General features: G+C 41.5%; 1 protein-coding gene across 4 annotated transcripts in view; it reads right to left on the reverse strand.

Annotated features, from left to right (window-relative positions):
• Positions 1-19987, reverse strand: part of RFFL (ring finger and FYVE like domain containing E3 ubiquitin protein ligase) — a 66157-nt gene extending 46170 nt beyond the window's left edge. Inside the window, exon 1 of one of the 4 annotated variants that reach the window (XM_064495933.1) lies at positions 19783-19987. Coding sequence is in view for 2 of the 4 variants with exons in the window: in XM_031468281.2 (XP_031324141.1) it covers positions 1310-1409 (100 nt within the window). In the remaining 2 variants the exon portion in view is untranslated. Of the gene's footprint in view, positions 1-1309; positions 1774-19758 lie in introns of those variants that run through there. The other 3 variants (XM_031468282.2, XM_031468281.2, XM_011000371.3) reach the window with 3 other exon arrangements.
• Between the last annotated feature and the right edge of the window lie 5001 nt (positions 19988-24988).

Raw genomic sequence — 24988 nt, forward strand, 5'->3', positions numbered from 1 at the left:
TTGTCAAGTTGGAAACAAGGATCCGAAGTTTGGGAGAGACAGCTGGGCTGATGAGACATACTGAGGATAGCTGAATTCATGGGCACATCTGAGATCCTTAGTGGAAGGGGTGGAAGACCAGTGAAAAGAAACCCAAGGCAAAGCCTTGGAGCATCTCAGCATTTATGGGACAGTCAAAAGAAAATCAGAAATAATGGAAGGATACTCTGGGAATTCAGAAGAGACAAGGTAGCCTCAAAGTCAAATGAAGAGGGTTGCTGGGGGAAAAAAAGGATTGTTCAATAGTGCCAAATGCTGGGCAGAGATTAAGTAAGATGGAGGCTGAAACCAGGACTAAGACACTGGGTTTGGAAATCAGAAGCTTACTCATAATCTTCAGGAAAACAGGAGTAGGGTAACGGAGGTAGAAACCAAAATAACAAAGAGGTGCTAAGAGGATCAGAGTTGAGGAAGTACAATGCAGTCTCTTCCTCATTCTAGCCTTACTGAGAACCTACTATGTGCCAAATACCACAAATATAATTCTAACAAAACAGTCACTGCTTCTCAATATACCTTATCCGATGGAGGAAACACAGGGTTCTCCTGAGAGTCGTCCAGTCTTGATGAGTAAGAGGAGACTTCATGGCAGAAGTGATTTCCAGGCTAAAGTCAGTTGTCTAGGTTAAGCTGGGGCACGGTGTTTCAGAGGAGGCTTGTTTGTGCAAAGGTTTGAAGTAAAAGAGAACACAGACCATTTGGGTGTAATTGGAAGGAGCAGAGGCAAACTTTAAGGGGGGCAATTGCCTAGTGATGAGGTGGAAGATTTAAGAAGTTTCGGATGAAGAGCAGGCAGGAGATAGGGCAGCAGCCTCAACAGAATTAGGCATAAAGGGAAGTTCTTCCAATACCTTCATAATACCACAAACTCACTGGTAAGCTAGTGTTCTCTACAATTTGATGTTCCTAATTATTAGGCAGATAAGCAAATATGTTTGCCTCTCTCTCTTTCTTTAACAATGGTTTAGTTTGACTAAACTATTTCTCAAAAGACAAAAAGAACAAAAAATGTAAGATGGACAAAGCTGTAAACTTAACATGTTTGATTTCTCTAACATTTATATCATAAATGGTCTCATTAGGTCTAAAACCACATCCAGATCCCAAATGAAATGAAAGTTTTCCCCAGATTCCCTCCAAAGAGCTGAAGGACTAACTTGAAGATTTCCAAATTGATAAGGCGTTGACTCACTCCTGAAGACCAGGGATCTCCCCGGTTTCCACTGGAGCTCGGTTTAGCTAACGACAAGAGAAAACAGTCTGGGGTTACCTGATGTTGCCTGTTTCAAAACATTGCCAGGGCAGAAAGCAAGCTGCCTCCAGTTCCTGCCGCTGCTGAGGTCCTTGGAGCCCCGTTCAGATGAGATCATCTCAGGAACCAACAGCAGCGGCTTTCAGGCAGTGAATGGTGCTGCCTGGGGACGTATCTTTGGTAAGCAAGATTGCAACAGAGCAGGCGGTTTACCCAGGGCAGTGCTGACTCATGCCTGGCAAAACTCTATTTCCCAAAACAATTCAGCCTGAGCCAACCGCAATCAACTCCAACCTAGAAAAGAAGAGGTGCCCCATTGATTTTTTTTTCAACCGAAAGCTGATTCCTGGGGGCAGGTGAACCTCATTCCTCGGCTGCTGGTCACCCAGAAAGTTCCAGTGGTTGGTCACCTTCTGAAATTTCATCTGAGAACAGCCTGGGGCTCAGCACAGCAAGATTAGTGAAGGGAGCAGGTTCACAAGCTCTGAAGATTTCCCCAAGAGGCTGATAAAGAAGTTACTTTGCATTTACAAATAAGTACATCTGGGTCGGGGGGGGGGGGGGGGGACGGACACCCGCCCAGTCATTGCTAGCTGCTCAAATCATTAGGGTGAATCTTTGTCAGCTACGACCAGAATCGCTGCTCTTTTCCCCACGAGGCCTTCCCTGACCTCTGTTTCCTTAGACAACTCATGTTCTCTAATCAACACATATATACTGGATGTTTGTGTGTGTGTGGTTTAATCAATTGCCACATTCTATATGCTAAAGCTAAATTAATCCACCACCACACCTACTAGATGTTTAAGGAAACTAGGAGTCTGTGAAAACCACATTAACACTTATTTTTAAAAGAAAAATCCTTAAATGTATGTCCATTCTCATTTATTGGCCAGCTGATTAAAAAATCAATTCTAGAAAGACTGGCTCATCCACAGCTGTTAATTATTATTGAATTTGCCCTGACAGGCTAGAATTGGCATTGGTGCTAGACAAAGACAACAAAAGATTAAGTCCTTGCTGTCTATGTATTTTCATTGGACAAGAACGAAACTAAAGTTCATCTCAGATACTTCTGTTCCCTGCTCAAAATTTCCCACGGTCATCAGCTATTCCTTAGCATGGGCCTTCAAGGCCGCCGCACCTAGCCGTGGCCACCCTGTGATACATGGCTCACGCAGCACAAGCTCTGGACAGAGCTGCCAATCCGGCTTGTCATTCAGTAAATGCTAGAATTAAGATGTACATGCAGACAATTAGAATTTGGGTTTAAAAAACTATGCTATTTAATTCTATTCCTTTTCACAGGGCTAGTTTGTTTGTTTGTTTGTTTGTTTAGTTATTTATCCAACTCAATTCCCCTTAATTACATTATTCCAGCAGGATAATCACACTGGACTTTTAGAAGGTTTTACAAAAATGTCCCTTCTTTTTTTTTTTTTTTTAAAGTCTTGATGAATTTGGTTTATGTTTTTAAATTGAAGTATAGTTGATTTACAATGTTGTATTAGTTTCTGGTGTACAGCATAGCGATTCAGTTATACATATATATTCACGTTCATAATTTTTTCATTAAAGGTTATTACAAGCTATTGAATATAAAATGTTCCCTCTTTCATTTCCTCCCCTTTAGTGCTCTCCTTCTCAGAAAATAGTTGTGCTTAAAGTTTTCCTACAGTCTATGTTAATTTGTCTTTTTCAAATGATAAAAGCATCTTTACAGCAGTTGACAAGCATTATCTCATGGACCACACTTTAAAAAATATTTCTGCAGTTGATGATAAGTCACAAACATTCCAATACAGAGCAGCTCTCAAGGCATGTACAGTGTAGACACATACGGAAACTCTTCTGGAAAAAAATCAGTATTGTTAGATGCTTCTGACTCATTCTGTATTAGTAAACTTTAAAAAGGGAGAGAAGATCCGGACGGTACTGTGCCCAGGAAGTAAATGCAAATTATGTGAAGAGCAACATGAAGGCCAGAAGCATGAGAAAAACTTCCTAATCCTGCTAAGATAAACACCATTCAGCAGGTGAGGAGGGCTGTCTCAGGTCATCATGTCCCTGTTTGGGATTCTAAACAGTTCCCATCACTTTCCCCGAAATATAACTATACTCTATTCTAGTAACTTGTTTTAGATGGGAAAGGTTGAGGATTACACATGCAGAGCTTTAAAAAGAGGCTACCTTTGAACTAATAACTTCAGGCACTTGAGGTTTTATAAGGTTATAGGAAAACTATTAAGAATATGAGGCCGTATGAGAAATAAGAAAAATTACTGTGGCTTCGTGCTTAAGTTCTTTCAATACATTGTTTTAAAATTCAGACAAGTAATTCAGCACCCAAAGCTATACAGGCTTACTTTTTATGTGTGGTCACAAGAGATATTTAATATGTACACGTGTGTATGTATGTATATGTGTGTATATGTGGGGTGTACGTATGCATTTATACAGACACACGCTTTGCAAACACCACATCCATTACTTTACTTGAACAGATGTATGTAATGCCATTTATATCCCACATTTGGGGTTTTTTCTGATAGACCTTAACATTATAAACAATAAGCAGGTGTCAAGAGAAATTAAAATATTCATGTCTTATAAGCCTGTAGTCTTCCCAACCCATAGAAAATTACCAAATACATACAAAACGATATGGGAGGACACACATGCCCAGGAGGGAACTACCATGGGAGCAGATCCAGGAGGTTTTTAGCTTTATCAGTATTTGAATGAAACATATATTCAAATATTACTTCGTAACTTAAAATTCTGTTTAAGTTTTAAATTTTTTACTGTTTATAAACTCATCTTTTCCCCTTTCACTCTTTCCTCTCAACACCTTCCTTTTACCTGCTTCCCCTTTCCCAGCATCCCAAATGATACTGCACGTCTCCTTTTTAACAAAATTAACCTCACCTAATGCCCATATCCTTTTTCTTTTTTTTTTCCTACCCACATCATTTTTCTGATTGAGAAGACAGTGAATTGATAAACTCAAATTGTCAGGAACCAGTGGCTTTCTCACTTTCTTGATAATTAGGGACATTGCCAAATTCTAATCTTGGGTGTTCAGGGACCTCATAACCATTTTTTTTTTTAAACTAGTCTTCAAAAAAGACTATGAATGTCAACCAAATAGCTATCATTGAATAAATCACAGAAATTAAGCATGAAAAATGAAGTAAACTTTAGGATACTCGAGAATCAACTCTAGGGGTGCTTAAGAATTAACAGGGTGCTTAGTGAAAATGATCATTTCCCAACCAGTCCCTCAGACACTTTGAAGTAGCAGAAGTGGGAGGAGGCCCCAGAGTCGGAATTTTTAATAAACATCTCCCTCTCCCAAGTGATTCTGATACACAGAGGCCTTGGATAACGTTTTGAGAGACAGGTCATAGCTCTGTTCCCTAAGCACTATTTACAGGAAAAAGAAAAGTTCTTTTTTTTTCCCCAAAGGCCATCAAACCGAAATGCAGTCTCACAGTGCAGGTCTTAGACATTCATCCCCTCACCCACAAAAACTGCCAAGAATATAACAATTGAACTGTATTTATTTTGCTGATTGAAACATTATTTTCTTCAAGCCTCCAGAGGCAATTATCCTAACTACTCTTAAGGGTTTTTCTCTGTCCAATCGCCCAATTATACTGAGTCGTTTTCACACCTGGTATGCAGTACAAGGTGCTTAATGGAATTTTTACGGCTGCGAAAATTAAAGTTCACTTGACTCAACAGAATAGTCAAATAAAACAAAGGAGAAAACCTCCCCAAAGGCACAGGTTGAAAGCAGAGGCTTTTGACTTCCTGACGAGGCAGTTTTGCCCAGAAATTCAAACCATGGATGCGCTATAGCTCATATGTCCTGAGAGTACCCAAATGCCAACTTATCACCACAGCATCAGCCAGCGCAGGCTTACTGTAACATTTGGAAGCACAAACCTGCCATATAAGATGGCCTCTCCTGGGAGACAGAGGCTGTCGCCATGGTGGGGATCATTCCATCATGGGGCCAGAAGGACCAGGCAGTCCCTTTAATCTTTAACAAGCCACTTTAGTGTTCAGATATAGGAACTGGCACTGAAGAAGGCTCAACCTGCTTCACAGCCCTTGGCTACAAAACCAGCCCCGAGCTGCAGGAGGGCACGGAGCTGAGTCTGTCTCTGCTGGTGCCGTTACCAGAATGTTCTGTAATGTAATTTGGGGCACTTCATTAGCCACTGTGGCTTAATACTTCATAGTTCAGAAGGGTATCCAATATCAAGGGTACAGCAACTGCCTATAGCAGGTACAATGACATACTAAATTATTAAATGTCAGGGATTGACAAAGTCGCAAGCCCACAGGAAAAGGAAGAATCCAAAGTTGACAAGGGCAGTCTGATGACCTGAGGACAGGATCTGGAGAAAGGAAGTCAGCCACGTGACCAAACTGCTATCTTGGGCAGCTCACCTCAGAAACCCGGCAACAGAAATCTTGAAACCATTTGATGGGTGTCACTTTCTATACAAAGCTAGTTCTTCATTTTTTTCCCTGAGCTGCTAATACAGAAGATGGACAGGGAGAGGGCCCTTGTCATCAAACTCCGTCACCTCAACAACTCCAACAGCTTCATACTGAAGTGCCCGGTAAGCTCGTGTCCTGTTCCCCAGGAACCGCCCTCCCAGAACAGACTCTGTAATCCAACTCTGAAAATTTCCTTAACTCATAACTTGTATTTATTGCATACCTTTGGATTCTTCTCCTCCCCAAACACACACACATACTCTCTCCCTCTCTCCTCCCTGCCCACTTCCCATTCTGTCTCTCCCTGTCACACTAATGCCCTGACTCCAGTAAGTCAAACTTCCGAAACTGTCAACCTGGTTTCCACTAAAAATGCCATGAGATTAAGCTACCTTCCTTCAGGTCCGCAAGTCTAGGGGGCCTTTGTTGACATGTGTTTCATCTTGATGGGTGATTTCTAGCCAAGCAGTTAAGACTACCTGTTTACCTATAGTTAATCTTCAAACTGGCTTCTGTAGGCTAGGGAAATAAAAGGGTAAGACTGCACAGTGTGAATGTCCCATCAAGGTAATCAAAGTAATGGACAAGGGAGAGAAGACAGAAGGAGAGATTTCAAAATAAGAACTGAGCTGTGCATTTCAGTAGCACTTAAGAAAACACTCCATCTGACTAGGAAGCTGACGAGCAGACAAATACCCAAAGGACTATACATTCTCTAAAGATTACTGTGCTCACAGTCCTTGCTTCCATCAAGGTTCCGCAAGAGATCACATCATAAAATCAGACCTGCATTATTTATAATAGAGTGGACAGATAGATCCTAACCCCCAGAATTCTACTGATTTACTTGCAAATAAAGTCACAATCTTATTTCAACCCAAACCCACGTAACAAGGAATAAAATACATATTGTTTAGGTCTTTCAAAGGTTCTCTCTCTCACCCTTTTACAAGAGAACAAAAAAGAGCTACAGAAAGAAACTTAAAGCTTTGTTGCTGGCATAAAGCACTTAAAAAAGAATCACAGGGGAAAATGCCCATAATATACCAACCACTGGGGGAAAAAAAAGCAGTACAGAACAGCAGGTGAGGAATACATACATATACACACACAGAATACATACATAAATATGTATAGAGAAAGATACAAAACGCATATAGTTAAGTCTAGAACCATCTAATAGTAGGTACTTTGGGTAGAGATGAAGGTTTATTTTCTGCTTTATATATACTCATTTGTGCTATTTTAGTATTTTTTTAAATGAGCAGTGCAAGCTAATTAACATTACCAGAAATAAAGTACCAAAGATCACTGGATGAGAAAATGAAACAGAACACTTTGGACAAGTTGTTAGGGCCACTCTGAGCCAAATTTTCAGCATATTTAAGGCTATAGTCATTGAGGCAAACTTATGAAGAATTAACCAGAATTCAGTCTGGGGTCAGCACTGTTCGTTCGCTCACCATCACTGGCAGCACTGAGCTAGAAGCAGCGCGGTGCTGGGTCCTGCCTGGCAAAGGGCGACAGCGAGTCTCATGCAAACAGTCCTCGCATCCCCCAAGGTCAGTCTTGGTTACTCTTCCCTCTCTCAAGGACACCAGGGCAGGGGATTCAAAAGCAGGTCAACAGACCACTGAACACTGTACGGAGGCAGAGCACATAGAGGGCTAACCACACACAACTCAAAAATCTTTGCTCTTTGTCAGTCAAATCAGGTTTACAAGTAATCTCATGAACTTAAAAACCAGATAAGCTGTAAGAAAAGTTAAAATAAAAAATGGGGACAATACCAAATGCTGGTGAGGATGCAGAGAAACCGGATCTCATATGCTGCTGGTGGGACGGAGTGGTACAGCATTTGGGAAAATAGTTTGGTAGTTTCTTTAAGATACACTTACTGTAAGATTCAACAATTACATTCCTGGGTACTTAACCCAGACAAATTAAAACTTGTATCCCATACAAATATCTGTACCCAAATATTCATAATGGCTTTATCTGTAACAGCCCCACAGAGGAACAACCAAAATGCCCTTCAATAGGTGAATGGTTAAAAACTGATATATTCATATCATACTACTTATACTATTCAGCAATAACAAGGAACGGACCATTACTAAATACAACTTGGATGCAGGGCATCGTGCTAAGTGAAAAATGCCAACCTCAGAAGGCCACCTAGTGTTATGATTCCATTTCCATTAACATTCAGAAATGACAAAATTATGGAGACAGAACAGATTACTGGTTGCAATTACAATTATTTATTCAACCGTCCCATCACTACAGGGAACTAAGGAAGGTGAAAAGTTTGTAAAGCAAAGCAGATTTCTTATGATTCTGCAGTCCCTACTATGCCAGGAAAAAAAATTCTTTAAGCATGGGCCAGTCGCTGGCCCTACATTTTGGGCATTACCTGTGTCCTATCCCTCCTATGAGCTTCCCAGGGCCATGATGAGCAAGGGCAATGAGCCAAGAGGCAGCAGAAGTAACCCATGCATAGTGAACCTTCACTGCAATTTCAGCTCAGCATTCAGCCAAGTGTCCTGCTTGAAATCAAAAGCATCTGAAAACAGCAGCAGTTAGACAAATACATTGTAAAAGATTTGGTTACCAAGGTGGGGCACCTCACATGCAACAGACTTCTTACTACAGAGTTTTTCCTACAAAAGCCTCAGTAGCAGTCTCCAAAATGTGAGGGACAGGTTAGTGGAAAAAAATTTTAAGTGATGCTTCCTCTATGATTCTCTAAGCCAGTCCTCACAGGTGCCCACATGTACTGGAAGCAGGACACGTGTCTCAAGGCCAGATAACAAAGTTTTACTTTCTACATTTATCAGGGCTTCTCACTGAAAGTGATCAACCACCATTTATTCCACTATCACTTATAACACCACTAGGCCTCTAGGGACACCAACAACTATAGTATCTTGTATAGAAGTCAATTTACTGGGAAGGCCTATTGACAAATAGGACGACACTTTAAAAAAAAAAGAAAGAAAGAAAGAAAGAAAGAAAGAAAGAAAGAAAGAAAGAAAGAAAGAAAGAAAGAAAGAAAGAAAGAAAGAAAGAAAGAAAGAAAGAAAGAAAGAAAGAAAGAAAGAAAGAAAGAAAGAAAGAAAGAAAGAAAGAAAGAAAGAAAGAAAGAAAGAAAGAAAGAAAGAAAGAAAGAAAGAAAGAAAGAAAGAAAGAAAGAAAGAAAGAAAGAAGAAAGAAAGAAAGAAAGAAAGAAAGAAAGAAAGAAAGAAAGAAAGAAAGAAAGAAAGAAAGAAAGAAAGAAAGAAAGAAAGAAAGAAGAAAGAAAGAAAGAAAGAAAGAAAGAAAGAAAGAAAGAAAGAAAGAAAGAAAGAAAGAAGAAAGAAAGAAAGAAAGAAAGAAAAACCACCAGTAAATCTTCATCTAACCCAATGCTTTAGTTCTTTGGCCAAATGTGCTTTTAAGGGTGACTGGTTGCTTTATTAAATATAATTACAATTTGAGAATGAGGAATAAACTCAAACAATCCTTCAGTGCTAAGAGAATTAAAACTAGTAAAGCAAGTAACAAATGTTGCTAATATTCTAAAATTACATTCCACACAAGGAGACCCAAGTATAAAAGGATAATTTTCAGCCCACATTCTATGAAATGGAACCTATCTTTAAAGACTTACTCTGAGAAGTAATCATAATTAGATGAGCTGATGGAGTGAGAGGCAGCTGGGGCCTGATGGTTGGGAGCGGGGCCTTTCCAACCAGACTACTTGGATTTAAACACTGTGTGACCTTGGGCCCATTCTTCAACTCCTCTGTACAGTGTTTTCTCAAATGTGGAACACAGATATTAGCGCCTACACCTCACAGAATTGTTGGGAGGATTAAAGGAGTTCATACAGCAAAGTCCCTGGCAAACAGTAAGCACACAATAACCACTGGTAATTTTCATACAGGTAAAATACGGCAAAAAGAGAAGTGCCACAAAGTTATAATGACAGAAGTTCCCCGTGGGCTGGCACACACCCTGGCCACATGCTACACTACTGAATAGTCTCTAACTAGGAAAGAAAGGGCCAGGGAGTCAACAGTCTCATCACAGCCCCCATATTCTCCCCACACTGGTTAGAAAGATGGGAGTTCATTCTAGAGATGTTTAAAGAAAAAAGGCTTGACTTAAATAACCTAGACACATGCAATAACACCTTTCTCCCATTTCTAGCTTTCCCAACTATTCAGGAACAACCACAGACACTTTGGAATCACAAACATAAATTGTTTCCAAAAGTGTTAAACAATGCTTGTCCAAAAGCCCCAATATAGCTAGTAATTTAGACAGCTGTGCTAGGAGCCACAGAAGCTGCATTTTCTAACTAGTATTGCTTCTGAACAATTGAAACTTTCTCCAGCGCAAAGTCCAGACACAGGGAGCAGTGTTCCTTGCAAACATTCAAACAGTTTCATTATTGTTTAACCACCAAAATAACAGCTCCAATCATCTATCAAGTTTGACATTTCATCCAACTAAGCAATGAAACCAGGACGCAACACATGCACGGAGAGATTTTTTTCCCTTGCTCCAAATCAACACCCATTTCGACACTGTAGCCACACAAACTAATAATGTTTGTCCATAGACTACTTACAAAAGGCTTCTAAAAACTAAACACAAACTGAAGAGCCCCAAAGAAACAGTGCATCCTCAAATTTTATTTTCCGTCTCCCACCTTTAAGCATCTTTATTAATTGTAAGTAAAGTTACAGGCCAAGAAGCTGGAAACTCCTTTTTTTTTTAATTGATTTATTTTAAAATTTTTATTTTCTGTGGGGGTAATTAGGGGGCTTTTTTAATTGTTTTTTTAATTTTATTTTAATGGAAGTACAGGGACTTGAACCCAGGACCTCATGCATGCTAAGCATGCGCTCTACCACTGAGCTATATCCTCCCTGCTTGGAAAGTCATTTCTAACACTAAGTCAAAAGAGGTAAATATCTCTCTTAATACAGAAACCAAATGCAAGCAATATATTCTTAAATATGTTGAAGGTAAGTGTCCTTGCCTCATCAACTATTAAAATTGTGATTCTGATCTAGCAAAGCACCAAGTCATGAAACTTCTCTCCCTAGGTAAGGAGTTCTCAGTTGGTTGCTTCAGTGACAGCCTAAGGAAGAAAATCAAGGACGTAAGTTGATACCAAGTTCCTAAGATGTCCTCAGAACCACTCAGAGCAATGCTATTCGAAGTGTACAGTCGCACATCCTCCACGGAGATCCATGTCAAGATAAACACAAAGAAGTCATAATAAGTATACACTGCTGTGCACCCAAGACTATGTATGACTTCCTGATAATTCATTTTCCTTGTACTTTACAAAAATATTAGTTGGCGACAGACTGCAACTTTACAAAGTTGGTCCTTCACCAAAGACAGTCTGAGAAGCACTAACTTTTCACACAGTGGAATGCCATTTCTGTCATTTATTATTCTGAAGAAATGAAAGTACCCTTTCCCTCACCATCCTACAGTTTCTGATTTGAAGGTAATTAGAGAAACCACTAAGGAGGTACACCCTGGTGTAACCAAATGGAAAAAGCAAAGAATTATGAGTAAAAAGATCTCACTGCTGGTATGCAAGAGCCAATTAACTTGGAGACCCTGGGTGAGTCAAGACCTTTTATTTCCATGGGCCTTAAATCCCTCTTCTGTAGGATAAAGGCAGCCCCCTAACATCAGCATTCCCAACGGTGTATTTTTTTTTTTAATGTGGTTCCTTGTTGCAATAATACTTTCTCCAAGTGTGGTCTGCAGATAAGTGGCAGCAGAATCCCCAGTTTCATTCCCAAATGCCCAGATTCTATAGGTCTGGGTTAGGAACCAGGAAAGGGCAATTTTTACAAGCACCCGGTAGACTCTGATGCACACTAAAAGTTGAGATCTTCTGCAATAATGCATAATCTTACTAATGCCTCTAGGAATTAAAAAAAAAAAAAAAGGTCACAATTTGTGTGTAATCCCAGATAAAGAAATTTTAGGTAAAAATACTTTTAAGTCAGTATATTAAAACTTACAGAAAGAGGAGGTGAGATGGATATAGCTCAAGTGGTAGGTAGCATGCTTAGCATGCACAGGGTCCTAGGTTCAATCCCCAGCACCTCCTTCAAACATAAATAAACATAATTTACTCCCACACACACAAAAAAAAAACTTGCAGAAAGCATATTGTAATATGCTTTTATAATATTAATAATATGTAACAATAAATTTCAACTTTTCCCCATTTTAAAAAATGTTTGGTTGGGAAGACCAAATGCATATTAAAATACACTATAAACACTGACATGCTATGGCCTCAAGAACTGAATTCTTGACAGGATATTCAGAACTCCTGAATTCTGGATAACAGTAAAACAAAACTAGTGGTTTATTTTTACGTTTGTGCTATTTCTAAAAAGGTAAGACGAGGCAAGGGATTTCAGGCAGCTACTTGTGAGCGTTTCCACAAATAACAGTGCAGGTGTGGGTAGCCAGTATCTCAAAAACCAAATTAGATACAACTGCCACCATATTTTCATTTTTATTATTAGTTTTGGTATTACAGGAGACATGATAATCAGCTCTAGAAAGATTTTTAATCGGTCAAAAAATTTTTTTAATCAAATAAATCAAATTTAGGAATCTGATGAAGATTATGTGGAGGTGAAGCTACAGAACTATCCTATTTATGTCCCCCATTACTTGGGTGGTTCACTGGTGCTGTTCCTCAGGCTGCAGATAAGCAACCACGTTGACAGCCTAGACAGTTGGGAAACACTGAACTAGATCAATGGGCATGGGGGTCACTCAGAGTGCCCTGGGGTGCTGGGTCCAACCATATGGCCAGGGTGGCAGGGAAGGTGTCAGGCTCTCTGGGAACATCCGGGCATTCCTCTCCCCACCAGCTCTGTCGCAAACACTGGCAAAGGTAAATTTCACTCTGACACAGAATGATTACGCAAGTTCTTCCATCAGGATATGATACAATGACCAAGAATGGTACCTGAATCTAGTCACACCCAAAAAGTAGAAGAGAGGTAGACAAAAGTGAGAAAACTGGAAAGCGTAAAAATTTTCCACTGTGGCCTAGGCACGTCCTAGTCCCTGCAATTAGCCCTCCCCACCCCACGCACGAAATTTAACCCCTAACTGTTCCTCTTCACCTCCATAAAACCCAAATTGCCCAAGCAATGACTGCTGGTCTGCAAAATCAATGCCAAGACAATTTTGCCCTCTTCCTGGGAAACATCCTTGACTAAGGATTCCTCAAAGTAGCTCAACTTCAGCTGACCCATTCTCTCCAAAGCCCTGAAAAACACTCTGCCCTCTTTCCCCCAATTAGGACGCTCCTTCTGCCCAGCATTTTCGAATAAAGGCTCATGCTCTAGTGGATCTGCTTCCCATGTAAAATAGTATTAGCATGCTCACGAGGGAGTATAGTCCATTGGCCATGCACACACTGACACGAGACTAGGAAAAGGTTGGAAGTCAACAGAGGGTGAGGCTTGGTTATTTCTCAAGCAAACATTCTAATCATTATGAAAGTGAAAAAAAAAAAAAAAGGAAGATTCACAGAAATTGCTAGAGGGACAATAAGCTTTCCTATAACACAAAATATATTGAATCACATGCCCTAAGTCTGGATGCCTGTGATCAGGACTAAGACTAGAAAGATTTTTCAAAGTAAATGAAAAGGGTGAAATAAGAGGAGGCTGGGGTGGGAGAGGAGGCGGCTTCATTTACTTAAGAAAAGCTTTTTTTCCCAAGTCTTTCAACATAATCCAGCAGTTGCAAATAAACAATGGTGCTGATTACTAACGAACTGCATTTAACCACTCAGGGGCCGGCAGAGCCTCCGGTTGTTCTAACTTCCTGTAAGTTTCAGGGTGACTAGGCAACATGTCTTCAAAGTGCATCAAGACAGTTAAAATATTTCAGCAAATCAGACTGGCTCCAAGTGGTTCAAATGGGGGCTTCCCCTGCCCTTAGCACTGGCCTGGTAGAAACAAACGCTGTCCCAGGGAGAACTGACCACTCCACAACCCAGAGATAATGAAACCGTATCTTCATATGCAATTGTAGAAAAGGCATGTGAAGGTCAAACTAGGAGATGTAGGCTTCACCTGTAGCACTGGAGAAGGGCAGCTTTTAAAAGTCAAGTAACATCAGCTCAACAAAATTTTTTTTTAAGTTCAAATTTAGCACATGAGTGGTAGCTGCTGAAAAAGGTTGCTGCGAGAACGAGAAGGTTTTACTTATCTTTTTATAGGAGAGGACGATGGAGAAACTACCACCCAAGGTCACTTTCCATTAAAAAAAAAAAAAAAAGGTTAGCAGCCTTAACTGAGGTAAAAACCTTCATAGGTTGTAACTCCGTGCAATCAGCGGCCTGGTGAGACTCCCCTCACGAATCTTGTAGGAAATTAAGTGCGGATTAGAGTAATTAAATGTAAAGTCTCCTTGAGAGCAACTTCTGTTCCTGAAGACTGGAGCCATTTCTGTGAAATCACAGAAAAATTGTGAAGAGGATTTGCCAGGCACTACAGCCTTTTCACTTTCACATCAGGTCTGCAAACGCTATGATCTAAAAAGAACAGAGCAGCGATTTGGGGAGGGAATTAAATAATACAGCTTATCAGAGAAAACCACTCGGAGATTCTCTAGTCTTTGCAAAAGTTCATGTGCTCATGTAACTATAATATACTTAGGGGTTTCTGAAAATTACACACATTTCCTCAAAAGAGATGTAGGGAAAAATATAATCACGGGGTAAAGGCCAAACATTGTCTCTTCTGAATGCTTAAATAGCCAATTATGTGTCTTAATACATTAATTCTGTAGACAGAAAGAGACTATTACAGGAAAGTTGAATAAGACATCTTAAAAATGTACCCTGGGGCCTAAGTCCATTCAACTGACACTAAAATCACCCCCTCGAAAAAACAGTTTTTATGCAAAATCTAGTATTTTAATTTCCCCGCTGCCAACAGAAATATAGAGCAGAAATTAAACTAATTATGTCAGCAGCACAGTGAACAAAACTTTAATTGTATTACACACCAGTTAGACATTTGCCAAATAATATAAAGGCCCTTAAGGGTAGAAACTTCTTTAGAATATAAATGATTCCCAATCAATATGACAGAAATTAGTCTGTTTGGGCAATAAATAGATTCACATTTACATGGAAAAATTTAATGTAAGGCATTAACATAGAGTATAAGAAACAAATCTCTAAAATGGCTTTAAATCATTCTGTGATTTACGTATGTCATGTCATTAATAGGTCCTTTAAGTCGGTGTTGTACTAATCAGCTTTATTAACATCCTGCTCACAAAAGAGCCTATTCATTTAGCTGGGAGACAGGTGTTAGCAACCAGCAACCTCTTTTCACCTCGAGTTCCAGGGGCCTGCTCTTCAATGATTGTGACAAGATTGGCAAGTCGAAAGGGAGGGCAGTTTAAGAGGGAAAGGGAGGAAAGAGGGAAAGAGAAACAAAAGAGACTGAGAGGGGAAAAGGAAGATGAGGAAAGAAAGGGATGTCAGGTGCTACTTGTTGGGGCTACCCTCAAAGCCGGGTAGCCTGATCTGAGCTCCCGGGCTACCACCCAGGTATGTCAAGCAGAATTTGGATAATGTGATTTATTTATTCCTAGAGACAGTAACTCTGGATACTTGCCTACACTCCACTCGTTATGAAAAATTTTTTTCAAATGTTCTATGACTCATTCCTCTTACCCATATTCTCTAGTTCTTAACTTTAGTCCTCACTCTTTCATACATTTTCTAGAAGAGCTGACTGAGTAGATATTCCTGGAAAGAAACAGAAAGAAGGGTGGATTTAGAAAGACATCTTAAGCCTACAGAATAAAAATCCTATGAGAAAGTGGGAGAAGAGAACCTTCACTGAGTCCCGTACAATGTACAAAGGACAGATTTTCCCTCTTTTCATCCACGTAACAATGCTACCAGGTATTATTTTCAGTTAGCAGATGAAAAAAACCCACAGAGGTTAAGTAACCTGTCTAAAGTAGCAAGGCCAGGAGGTGGATGAGCTGGGATTCAAAAACAGGTTTATTTCCTAAGTCGTTACACTTTTCCTAAATTCAATTCGCTAAATAACATATTTAGTGCCCCCATTCTGCTTTAAGACAGATGGTTCTGTATTTCAGCAATTTTTCTAACTTCCATGAACTCAGCAAAAGACCTGTGACTAAATTTTATTGCCTATTAAGCATCCATTATTTTCAATAAGTGCTTCAGCTATGCAGAGATGAAACATCTGGCAAGTTGGCTTTATTTTTAAATCCCACATACACAGAATTCCCAGGCAGCTCTCCTACCCAACACTGATCACAACTACATTTGACTACCCATTCAGACCTCCAGTGGTTTCCACATTATCATTCATTTGTCCACTCAGGAAATAAAGGAAGCTACTTTCACCAACCCTCCCTCATGACTCCTGATAGATAATACAGCAGAGGGGGCCTCTCTGTAAAGTAATTTACATGAAAGTTATAAAAGCTCTTTGTTATCTGTCATGATTAGGAAATGGGTTATTCTAGCGAATCAAACATCCTGAATAACATAATGATGCTTTTAAAGGGACTACCAATTTATAAAGAATTTCAAAGCAATGCAACAGTGGTCCCCAAACCCGGCTACAGATCAGAATCACTTTGGGAGCTTTTTGGAAGTAGGTGCCCAGAATGGTTTTTAAATATGTAGATTCTCGGTCATCATTCATTCACTCTAAAAAAAAAAATCTCCACGAGGTGGAGCTGGGAAATCTGTATTTTTAAAGAACCCCCTCAGTGACTCAGTTGCAAATTGCTAGGTATCAAATCTTTTTAAGGAGTGGCTGGCTTTGGAGAACTCCTTGCAAAAAGACACACTAAAAAGGCTAAAAAGCGGCACTGAATGCAAGGTGACCTTCTTTTGATGATTCAGGAGACTCTGGGATCTGCCAGTGCCTCTGGTTCATCATTCACAACTAGTCACAAGTCACTGTACTGGCAAAACCAGAAGGGAAGGAAAGGTTTCATATTGGTAGAAAGCTGGAAAAACCAGCTTTTGTTTTCCCATCAGATTTTTAAAGAGCTGGTTTTTCCCCAGAGGAAAATCAGATTTTATGCTTGCCTTGAAAAAGGAAAATGTTTAAAAACAGGCAGATTCTCTTAACCAACTGCTCCAATCCAGAACGTTAACAAGTCCAAATGCATCAAAAATGTGGAATATTCAACCTGAACTAGAGAAAGCAGAGAAACTTCATGACAGTCTTAATGAAGATAAAGGAGGATAATGGGTTTAAACTAAGAATGGCATCACAGGATTAGATAAAACCACCATCCTGACCATGGCAACTGATAAATCCTGGAAACTCTGAGAGCTGAGGTCTTTCAACACCTAAGGTCAATGACTCCTACCTACCCAGGAAGGCTTCTATGTGAGATATAAGAGGATATCCTATTAAGAGCCCAATTCGCTTTAGGATTTTAAAACTATCAACAATATAAAGTTACAAAACAAGAAAGTAACACACCCTCTCTCTATTGAAGGAATGGGAATTTATGTTCGGATATAAAGATTGTCCTTAAAAACTGCCAGAACCTTTCTTACCTAAACACAAGTAATGACTACCAATAACCAGTAATCAAACAAAAATAATAACCAGTAACCATTACCAAACCAGTAACCATTATCAAACAATAATGATGAAGCAGTTCATCCCTTGAAACTTCACCAACAGCAATTTAAACTATAGTCTCATTGAACTCCAAATTATAACTCAGCTCTGTATTGCAAGGATTATGAGAATCCAAGGTGCAGAGGTTAAATTTTCCTCCCAAAACATAAACACTACGGCCAGTACAAGTTTAATATAAAAGTCTCTAATCTATCTTTAAAACAATAGCAGTATTAAAGGTTCTATTTTAAGAATTAAAAAATGAAGGTGGAATTAGTCCCCCTGACACTCCTTAGGTTTATGTTTTCAGAAAGTTCTAGGCACAACATTCTTAAAGACGGGTGTGGCTGTATTAAACATCACAATGAACACGTTAATTAGGGAAGAAACTGCCCTTTTTCGTTATTGTTGCTGTTTGCTTTGTCTTTTTAAATGCTGGTAACTGAAAATGCTTTTTCCACTGCTATTTTAAGAGCCCTTAAAGAGGCATTCCTATTAGATGGTGCTAAGCAGAGTTATGTCAACTAGCTTGGCCCTGAGAAAGTTTGAAAACAAATTAATTCCCAACCTTTCTGAGAACAGCTCTCTTTTGATGCATATTATTTTAGCAACTGGTTAAATTAAGTCAATTTAGAAGATTTACAACTCTTGATCCCAAGGTAAACAGTCAAGAGGATAATAGTTGTCTTCCTGATCAATATCAAAGTTTTCAGTGGGCTGATCTAACTAAATAGAGACATTAAAATGTGTGTGTGTATCTTAGATTACATGGACATTTTCTTCCCGCACAATCAAGTTATTAGTTAGGTCTGCCACATCAATCTGCCATTGTTACACACAATTTTCAAACTTAAGAAAATAACATATCTATAACACATAATTTATCACTTGTACTCTGAAGTCCCGAATTATTAGGAAATACGCCGTAAGTCAGAAATATTGCCATCATCTATTTCCTTCAATGTGATAAAGAACGCGATCAGGATAAAAAAGTTGTCAAACCTAAAACCCTCTGAATGAAAGGAAGGATCCCTACCAGCTCCCAACCCCAGAATTCTGTACGCAAACTCGTTCCAGCACCATGCCCCCTGCCTACTCCCATTCCTAGAAAAATGTTCCAAGAAGTGGACAACCTTGGCCACATCTCAGGAACCTGAACTGTCACTGGGAAAACCACAAGTGCTCCCAAAACAGTTGCAGCAGCAGGGGTAACACGAAGTCTTCTCTGTCCTCTAAACCACCTGTAAAAGGGATGGGCAAGGAACTTAACTTTCTTAGAAGGCCACATGCACCTGGGAGTGTTTGTTCATCGTCACTGTGGCCTTGGGCCAGGGTGCAAAGTGGCCGTTGTGGGCAAAGCCCTATTTCCAAGCTAACAATAATTCTTCCCTGGGGTAGACTGGGAGGAGCACGGTACACTCTTCCTTGATTACACAAGCAGTTTTTCCCCTAGAACAAATGCCAGACCAACAGAAAGGAGAAAATACACTGTTGTTTCTATCTTCTGCCAGCCTGAAATCAGGCTCTGAGCAGACATGCCTGAGACGCTCTGGCTCCCCGGGTCTAGCATACTTCCCCAAGCTTGGTCAAGTGTCGCGTGGGCAGCCGGCTGCAGAGGCCCCACTTCCCTGTCCGTCTTAGCCACTGGCGACCTCGCACACATCACCTCAAACGAACAGAGGACAACTCCCAAAAGATGGAACACGGGACCCTGCGAGGGGCAGGATTGGGATGCGGGAGAACCACATCCCCAAACTTCTCCAAGGAGCCTCCAAACTCCAGCCGCGTCCTTCTTCCAAGAACCCCTCTGGCCTCCTCCACTAGGAAGCAGGGTCAGGCTAGTTCCTTTAAATGCTGACGCAGGCAGCCCCGTACCTGACTCAGTTTCCTCTGCAGTAAAGCTGCACCTTTCCCCGACAAACCAAGTGAACCCGCTGATCTGCAGGGCGAGTGGGGATTTCTGAAGATAACGTCTCCAGTTACTGCCCCCACAGGTGAAAACCCTTCCTTGAGCGGACTTTTAACGGGACAGGTGCGGGCTACCCCGAATGCGCAGACTTCCAGCGAGGCAGGGCTTCCCCCATCCCCTGTAGGCAGGGGAAGTCCCAGGCCGCGCCCGGGAAAAAGGCGCCCCCAGACCACAGCCTGGTGAGACCCGAGGCCGAGCAGCGCCCCCCACCCCGCTCTCCCCCAGGACTCCACCCCAGGCCGGGCGCCCCGCGGATCCCAGCGCCGCCGCCGCCGCCGCCGCCTCACCTGCCGCCGCCGCCTCCTCCTCACCTGCCGCCGCCGCCTGCCCGACCCGCACCTGGGAGGGGAGGGGCCGGATCCGGGCCGCGGACGCCTCAGGCAGGGGGGCTGCGGGCTCCTCCGCGGCGACGTCTTGGGGGCTGAGGGGCACCGGGGGGCGGTCGCGACATCCTCACGGGCGGCCCCAGGAAGTTGCCCCCCCCAACCTCATCCCCTGCCGCCGGGCCCGGTCGCTCCCGCCCCTCACGCGGCCCCGCCTCCGGCGTGGCCCCGCCCCCCTCGGGAGGGCGCCTCCACTCCCGCCGCGCCTGAGCCACCATAGAGAGGGGTGAGGCGTGCAGCGGGCTAGAGCGTAGCCTCCGCGCGTGCCCCCTGGCGGAGCCCAGGTCGCTGGAGGCGGGGTCGTATGAGGCTGAACCGGGTGAGCAGTCGGTACCTACCCTAAAATCAGGGCGTCCGCTGCTCCTGTTGCCTTGGTCACCGAACTCCACGCGAGGAGCTCGAGGGTCTCGGTCTGTGGTCCAGCGTGGTGACCCTCGGCGAGTCCAGTAACATCTGTTTCATAATAAAAGTTTGAAAGTGGCCTCACCGTCCTAGCTCATTGTTCCGCACAACAGTGGCCATTAGCCAGTGATGTCTCCTAAATTACTATGGAAGAAACCCAGGCCCTTCACTGGCTGATTCCAAGTCCCATAGCTGATAGGTGTTAGAAGCCAGATACGTAGGCTATCGAAACTCATGTTTGTCCCATTCTCTGGCACCTCCCTCGCAGAGCATTTCCCAGTCTAAGCCCCAAGGTTAGCTAGTTTCACCTTAAGAAGGTGAGAAACTGCTCAGAGGAAGGCCCAACTCTTCTGAACTCCAATTTCCTCATCCCTGAAGAAATTGGTATGGTTGGTATGAAGCCAGTTGAGAGGATTAAATAAGCACATAGAAGTGCTTAGTAAACTATAAAGCTCTAGAGTTGCTTGGGAAATCATTACCCAACGTGGGCTAATACAATGCCTACTCGTGAAAATAATATAGTCGGGGGGAGGGTATAGCTCAGTGGTAGAGTGCCTGCCTTGCAAGCACAAGGCCCTGGATTCAATCTCCAGTACCTCCATTAAAAAATAAATAAATAAACCTGATTACCTTCCCCCCTAAAAAAAAAAAGAAAGAAAGAAAATAATACAGTCAGTTCAAATCCTTCTTCTGGTGGTGTCTAGTGACACCTAATTTTTTTATACCTTAGATTCCTATCGAGACCTCCTAGAATTGCTCTGAGCAATTTGCATCTTTCTAAAAATTTTTAAATTGAACTATAGTTGATTTACAATGTTGTGTTAGTTTCAGGTGTACAGCAAACTGATTCAGTTATACACATACATATGTGTACTTTTTCAGATTCTTTTCCACTTGTATTTTAAAATAAGGAATATCACAAGGAAAAGTAAAGTGAAAATAATATTTATACATGCAGACTCTGTCACTTTACATGTATTAGTTTCAATCTTCATAACCCAGCAAACTAAGTACTATTATTCCCACGTTACTAATGAAGATCTGCAGGTTAAGTAATTTACCCAAAGCCACACAGTTAGGAAAAGGCCGAGTTGGAATTTGAAACCAGGTCTTTCCACCAAGAGGAATGCATGGAAAGACTGGCCTGCTAGAGGCCTCCCGCCCCTGAATTTTATGTGCCCATCTTTTTCATATATATCTATTTTGGTAACTTTTCTTGATGCAAGTCCCTGTCTTCTCTACTTCTCTCCAGGCAGGCATTTATTGTCTTCTCTTTTCCGCTCTCTGACTCCTTTTCTCTTGAGATGCCAGGTCCTTGTTCATCTTCCCTTATTTCTGAAAGGCATTTGTGACCTGTGATGAAGGCCCAACATTCCCCACCCAATCTCTCCTTCTCTTAGTGTTAATTATAGTCATAGAAAGTTAATAGTCCCAGAACAAGGAGGGAGTGAGACCCAGAGATGTCTTTTTGTAAGTTGAGTTTCCAAACTAAGTGCTCAGTTCTGAAAGGGAGGCACTTAAGTCACTGATTGGCCTAATAACTGGAGTCTGAATTCATGACATCCTGTGGAAATCATTTTTTCTGGGCCCTGTGGTCCATATTACAGCTAAATCACTGGAATGCTGCTAAATAATGTGCACATCACTAAATCGAGGAGGGCTCGGAGCTGCATTTACCCACACTCCTCCTTTCTCCACCTTCAACACTATCACATCACTATTTTTCATCTTTATGGTGCCCTTCCACAGAGGCACTCAATAATGTACCCATTGTGGAAGTAATCTGAAATCCTTTTCAGCAAGCAATAGTATTTAGTAGTAATAAAACACTAATTTGTCTACCAAGTGACATATTTATAGGAGCTGTATATTTTGACATATTTTTATTATTTCTATTCATTTGCTAAGTACTTTCCAATACATATTTATGAAGCACATGCCTTTCCCCAAACAGCAGTGAAAAAAAAAAAGAATCGTATTATTTCTTTTGTTAGTAGTAGCATAGCTTTTAAGTCCTAGAGCCCTGATTTTTGTTACTTTAGGTTAAGAGCCAGAAGAGTTAATGGTGATTGAGCACCTACTATATGCCAGACTCTGTGAAAGGCACTTTACATAAATTATGTTTAATTCCCTTGAGACATATATTTTACCAATATAGAAAGTGAAATTCCCCTGCAACGTATATGTTACCAACAAGACAGAGACATTCCCTTGTCCAGGTACTTCAGCTAGAAAGGACTCAGCAGCATTTTGAACCTAGATTTTCCCGATTCCAAATCCCAAATCATCAGTCCACTTCACCAGCCCCCTCTTAACTTCTCTGGACCTAACAAATTTTGTAAAACACAAAGTATTCCTTTCTGAGAGAGGCTGTGTAGGTTATCCCAGAATGGAACAGTTAGCAATAAACAGACATGGGATGCTAACCCCAATTTTTCTATGGGAGGTTATCCTCTGAGGGAATTATTAATAAATCAGTGGCAGGGTGTTTCCCAAAAAGATGGACCAATGCAAGAATTCTACTCATTCCTGGAGACATGACCATCTACAAAGTTTTCAGGGCACAGTGCAAATGTTGGGCCCTTGTTCAAAAGCATTGAGAATTTCAGGATGGCAACAGCAGACCATTAAATTAAGCCCAGGGCTCTGTGCAGCTGCACTGGTCACACTATCATGAAGGCAGCCATGCCTGAACACAAGGAAGCTGTCACCAGTTTCTCCTAGGCATCCTGGGCCTTACAATGATACAAAATTGCATAGTTATTATATGCCTAGGGAAGTATTTGGTGTTTAACATAAGCTATACTGCTGGAAAACAGTTCTATGAAGCAGGAATTATTTTCCCCATTTCCCAGTTGATGAAACCAAACTTAAAGAGGCTAAGTGACTCATCCAAGGACATACAGTGTCAGCTGAGACCGAAGTAAATGAGATATAAATCTTGTTCCTTGACTTTGCATCCTTTTCAGAATAAGCTCATTGTCTTCTGGCAAAACCCAGGCTTATACTGAGACTATTACACCCAGAAACTAGAGAGGCAGGAAGAGCTAGGGTTCAAAGGAGTCAAGCTTGTGCAGCAGCCGATGTGCACTTGCACACCTCCGGGATGCGTGGACCTTCCACCGGCTGGGAGAGAGAATTTTACGCATGTCAAAGGGAGTGGCCAGTACCTGGCCTCCCTCTCCAGGATAGACAGGAAACACAATGAGGTCTTTACCTTGATAAAAGGTAACTACAGGGAACCTACAGCATCTTACTTGGTTATCATATATTGGCCAACAGCTTGCTAAAGTCAGGAACAAGACAGGGATGATGGCTTTTGTTACTTCTTTTCAACTTAGCACCAGGAGTTAGTTTAGCCAGTGCAATAAGACAGGAATACGTGGGAGAAACACCTTTTTGAGGGTAAGCTTGGGTGAATAATCTACCTAACTGTAATTTAAACTCCATGCATCACAGAGCCTTCTCCAATGCCTATCCCCAAGTAATTGAACCATTTTAACTCTCCCTAGTGCAACTCCGTGCCGGAGCACAGTAAAAACCTGGTTGGGGTGTGCATCTAAATCCCTCATCTCCTCCTGGCTCACATCTCAGGGATGCATAAACCCTGTTGTTTTTTATTCAGCTTTATTTCCCCCCAAACCTCCTGTTCACTTTAATAGAAATGATATCTCCCTTTTTTGAGTGTTTGTCATTCTCTCATAACTTCTGCAGGGGAAATTGGAAAGCACTGAGAAAGTAGATCTCTGGTCCAGCTTTCATGGTGAACAAAGATGAAAAGAGGTTGGGACAGGTAGCCTTGGCTGCTCTCAGGGGAAAATATGAATAATTTAATTGAAATATTTACATATTCACAGCCAAAGGCAGCATGGGGATGGAAAGAAGTAGGGTCTGGAATCAGACAGATTCAAGTGTGGATTCTGGTGCTGTCCACTTATTAGCTTTATGTCCTTAACCTCACTGGATTCCCATTTACTGTCTATAAGATGGAAGGCTTTCCTAAGGTCTAAATAAGATGTGGACGAAAAGGACCTAAGCACACATGAGCCTGGATGAACTTGCCTCCTGGACTCTGGCACACACTAGTTGCCCACCCACCATCGAGCTCCTCCACGCACACCCCGTCTTTTCTAGTATAGCACCCCCTTTCCCTCTGATGGCCATGTGTCTCCAGCCCCTGCTCCATGCCTATTTCTCCATTGGTCTGAGCCAGTCACAGTGGTTCCATTTCCCTTGCCATGGTTAAATGTGGGTGCATGAAGCAATTCTGCACCAGTGCAGTATGATGTATAAATCTGCTTTGTTGGAAAAAGTTCTCAGTTTTCCTGGTTCTTAAAAGGACACAAGGAGGTAATCATGTTCCTGCCTGTAGATACCATCCTGCCTGGACAAATGCTCAGAATGGCTGCATCCAGGCTTTGATGAGAACGAGCTCAAAGACAAAAACCAACCCAAAAGGAGAACAGAGTAGAAAGATGGAACGACCCTATACACCCCTTGATGACAAAACTCTGAATGAGTCAACCTTGGACTTCACGTTACTAGAGACAATGAATGTTCTTCTTGTTTAAGCCTCTTTAAGCCAGGTTTTGTTATTTGCAGCAGAGAGCAGCCACGATACATGGACCTTTAGCCTGAGTCAGACTTGGGAGTTCAAGTGCCTGACTTAAAAGCTAGCACATAGTAGAGACTCAACATTAAATTCTAGTATCAAACCAAGAACATAAAACAG

Source organism: Camelus dromedarius, chromosome 16, assembly GCF_036321535.1.
Source record: "Camelus dromedarius isolate mCamDro1 chromosome 16, mCamDro1.pat, whole genome shotgun sequence".
In the NCBI taxonomy this organism is placed as follows: Eukaryota; Metazoa; Chordata; class Mammalia; order Artiodactyla; family Camelidae; genus Camelus; species Camelus dromedarius.